General features: G+C 73.9%; 2 protein-coding genes across 3 annotated transcripts in view; both read left to right on the forward strand.

Moving 5' to 3' along the window:
• The first annotated feature begins 548 nt into the window (after positions 1 to 548).
• On the forward strand, positions 549 to 2,115 carry H696_05955. Of its 2 annotated transcripts, XM_009499721.1 has the most exons (5): positions 549 to 1,080; positions 1,199 to 1,255; positions 1,348 to 1,393; positions 1,535 to 1,608; positions 1,759 to 2,115. In XM_009499721.1, the coding sequence occupies exons 1-5, from the start codon at positions 676 to 678 to the stop codon at positions 2,041 to 2,043; spliced, it is 867 nt and encodes a 288-aa protein (XP_009497996.1). In that variant the 5' UTR covers positions 549 to 675; the 3' UTR covers positions 2,044 to 2,115. The 2 variants fall into 2 exon arrangements, with proteins under 2 accessions (XP_009497996.1, XP_009497997.1); XM_009499722.1 differs by having other exon boundaries at positions 1,535 to 2,115.
• A 910-nt stretch (positions 2,116 to 3,025) lies between these two features.
• H696_05956 (hypothetical protein) overlaps positions 3,026 to 3,355 on the forward strand; it is a gene marked incomplete at both ends in the record, with an annotated part of 1,036 nt that continues 706 nt past the window's right edge. The window contains 2 exons of the mRNA XM_009499723.1: positions 3,026 to 3,049; positions 3,227 to 3,262. Coding sequence (XP_009497998.1) covers positions 3,026 to 3,049; positions 3,227 to 3,262 — 60 coding nt within the window. The remainder of the gene's footprint in view (positions 3,050 to 3,226; positions 3,263 to 3,355) is intronic.

The raw sequence follows: 3,355 nt of genomic DNA on the forward strand, positions 1-3,355 counted from the left end.
CCTTCGGCAGGGAGCCCGCCTGCCTGGTGCGGGGCTGAGGCACCCCAGGGGAGGGGGGGGGGGAAGACCGGCGAGCCGGCCGCGGACAGCCTGGCCGTGGTGCGCTTGCGGAGGAGAGGGCCTTCCGATGCGCCGGGCGTTTGGCCGGCGGCGGCCCGCGCGGGAAGGCGCCCTGCCCCGAGAGACACCGCGGCAAGAGAGCGAGAGACCCCGGGCGGGACGGGGCGGGCACCGCCTCGCGCGGGGCTGCCGCATGTTGCCCCGGGGAATGGGCACTTGCATGTGTGATGGCAGGCGTTGGTGGTCCGCTTCCCCCCCCCCCCTCCGAAGGCCTAGTTGGGGGCGGTACCGCCGAAAAGGGGGGAGGGGGCACGCGTGCGGCTGGCCGCCCGGCGCGGTCCGTGCCGTCTGGCCGGCGGCCGGGGGAGGCGCCGGAGGCGAGCATGGTTCGTGCATGAGCGGGAGAGATGCCAGGGCGGGCGGGCAGCCATCGGGTCAAGGGCGGCCGGGCTGGCGGCCCGGCCGGTCCCCGTGGCAGGGGGGCAAACCAAGCCACCACGCCCGCCCCCACCCACTTGACACCTCCTTTCCCCTGCATTTGGCCCTGCCCACCCGCGCCTTGAGCTTCTCCCCTTCTTACCCGACCGCCGGGCTCTTGTGGCGGTGGCGGTGGAAATGGCCACCAGCGTGTATATGCATGTCGGGCCGTCGGAGCAGGCGGCCCGCGCGGCCGGGCGGCCGGTGCCCCAGCCCGGCAGGCAGACCAGGCCCCGGCCCCCCGTGGCCGAGCATACGCCATACGGGCCGGCTGGCCCGCACGCCGGCCACCCGCTGGCGGTGTATGGCGCGGCCGAGGGCCCGGCGCCCGGCGCCCGGCCCCCGGCCCCGGCGCTGGCCGAGCATGCCGAGGGCGACGATGAATCCAGCCGCTATCTGGTCATCTCGTATGTGAGGAACCTGGCCCCCGGGGCGCCGCCGCTGCGGCTGGACATCTACCTGCTGGCATGTGAGAGGGCATCCTGGCATCCGGGGCGCATTCCCTTCGCCAATTACTCCGCCTACACGGCCTACTTCCGGGAGGTGCGTCTGGCCATGGGGCCCGGCCCGGGCGGCGCCGATGGCAGGGGGGGCAGGGGAGGCGTGTTTTCTGACGTGCGACGCTTCCTGCGCCGGTGGGCCTGTCGTCCCTTCGGGCCAGGTCCTGCCGACGCCGAGGAGAATGAACATCTTCCACAGCTCGAGGGCCGTGGGTGCGGTGCGTTTGCCGGTGGCGGTCGCCACGCCGTCATGTGGCTGTCGGGCTTTCCCTTGGCGTGCGCTGACCCCCCCCCCCCCCTGGGCTCTCAGATGACCATCGCCGGGATCTCCCTGTGTGTTTTGATCGCCGGAGCTGGTGCGCTGGCCGCGGAGGCGGGCCCTGTCCGGCGGTGGGGGGAGGGGGGCGGGTGACAGCCGCCGGGCATGTGACTGACGGTGCTTCTGCCGGGCATGCGCGTCGGCGCGTGGACGCGTCCGGCCGCGGGGAACGCCGCAGCCACGCCGCCCAGGAATGTGGTGCTGCTGGCTGTCGGCCTCTCTGGCTTGGGCCTCTCTGCGGTGGTGCTACTGGTGCGTGAGATGGATGGCCGAGCAGCTGGGTCGCTGTGCGCCCGACGGGGGGCGGGAGGGGCGGCCGCTGTCCAGCCGCTCTGCCCCTGCCCGGTGGGGCCCCATGTGAGGAGGAGCCACTGACCGCTCGGCGCCACCGTGGGCCTGCAGTACTTCCTGGTGCGCATCCTCCGCGCGCGCTCGGCCCACCGGGCCCGAGGGGAGCTGGAGAGGCAGGCGGCCGAGTGCGCCCAGGCCGGGAGGATGCCGCCCGTCGAGACCTTGGGGATCTGCAAGTTCTGCACCAGCAAAAGGTCCTTCGAGCGTGGGGCGTACGCCGTGTGCCGTCGGCCGGAGGCGGTGGCATTGCCCCCGACGGTGGCCTGCATCGATCGCCTGGGCGCCTCCTACCACCGGTACATGCTCAAGCTCCTGCGGCAAATCCAGCGCGACTGACATGCGCGCGGGGCGCCACACGTCGGCCGGCTGTCGGCTGCGGGGAGCAGCGGCCAATGGCCGGGGGGGGGGGGGGGGGGGAGGGGGGAAATACACTCGTCCTCCGGGGGGCACGCCGGGGTGTTGCGGACCTGGCGACCGGGCCCGGGGGGCATGGCTGCGGGCACGGCACATGTGCATGGCGGGGAGCCCATGTGCCGGAGCACCGGGTGGACCTGATCCGGGGGCACCTGTGCCGGCATGAGGCCCCCCTCAGCGAGGGGGGGGGGGGGGGGGGGCAAGTGGATGTCCGGAGGTCCGGCACATGGGGCGTGGCCTTTGGTGGGGTTGGGCTGCGGAGCCGGGGGGCGCGGCTGTGCCCGGGCGTGGGGCCCTTTCATGCTCGCCACCGGGAGGCTTTTGCGTGGCTGCAGGCACTCGCGGCCCGGTGCATGGGTATGTGCGATGTGCGACGTGCGATGTGCGATGTGCGATGTGCGATGTGCGATGTGCGACGTGCGATGTGCGGTGTGCGATATGCGATGTGCGATGTGCGATGTGCGGTGTGCGATGTGCGATGTGTCTGTCTGCACATGGACCAAAGGGGGCGGGTGTTGGGTCTCCCCGCCTGGGGCTCCCGGCCACTGTCGTGCCAGGGCGCTGCTTGTCCGGCGCGCCGCATGCCGAGCGTCGCCATGCCGGACGGGTGCTCTGGCGGCCGGGCGTCGGGAGAGGATGCCGGCCGGGCGCCGGGCGGATGCGTGTCCCCCGCTTGGTGGGGGTCGGCGCGCGGGGGCTTGCGCTTGGCGCATCCACGCTCCGGCGGGCCAGTTTCGGCGCCCGTCTGCCGGTCCACGGGCCGCCCGGGGGAAGGGCCATGCCCTGCGGCGGATGCGGGCTTGCCCATCGTGCGAGGCGGGCAGCTCGCGGGCTCAGACCCGCGCAACATGGGTGCGAGGCAAGAGCATGCCCGGTCTGTTGGGGCGGCTTCGCGCGGGCCGCTATGTCCCGGGCGCCGAGCAGCAGCGTGGCTGTGTCGCAAGCCCGAATGCACGCGCACGCATGGCACCCAGGAAGTGCCGATTGCCGCCGGGTCGGCCCTGGGGCCGCTGCCCCGCGCGGCGGCCGGGGAGGCGGTCCCACGGCGCCGGTCCATGTGGGCCGATGGCGGGAGGATCGTCGCGCTTTTCATGGATCGGGCCAGGCCGCGGCTCGTGGCACCGGGCCAAGCGTGCACCAGGTGAGGGGGGACTCGGGAGGGGGCACGGGCGCCAGCCGGTCGGAAGGCCCAGGCAGGCGGTTTGTGTCGTGCTTGGCAAGGGGGGGGGGGGGG

Source organism: Fonticula alba (assembly GCF_000388065.1).
Source record: "Fonticula alba strain ATCC 38817 unplaced genomic scaffold supercont2.15, whole genome shotgun sequence".
Taxonomy (NCBI): domain Eukaryota; order Rotosphaerida; family Fonticulaceae; genus Fonticula; species Fonticula alba.

Excerpts from the sequence above, each read along its gene's own strand:
- H696_05955 (XM_009499721.1), top strand. The coding sequence starts at position 676 with ATGGCCACCAGCGTGTATATGCATGTCGGGCCGTCGGAGCAGGCGGCC. Across the intron at positions 1,081-1,198 it reads ACACGGCCTACTTCCGGGAG|GTCCTGCCGACGCCGAGGAG; the intron begins GTGCGTCTGGCC and ends CCTTCGGGCCAG. Across the intron at positions 1,256-1,347 it reads GCTCGAGGGCCGTGGGTGCG|ATGACCATCGCCGGGATCTC; the intron begins GTGCGTTTGCCG and ends CTGGGCTCTCAG.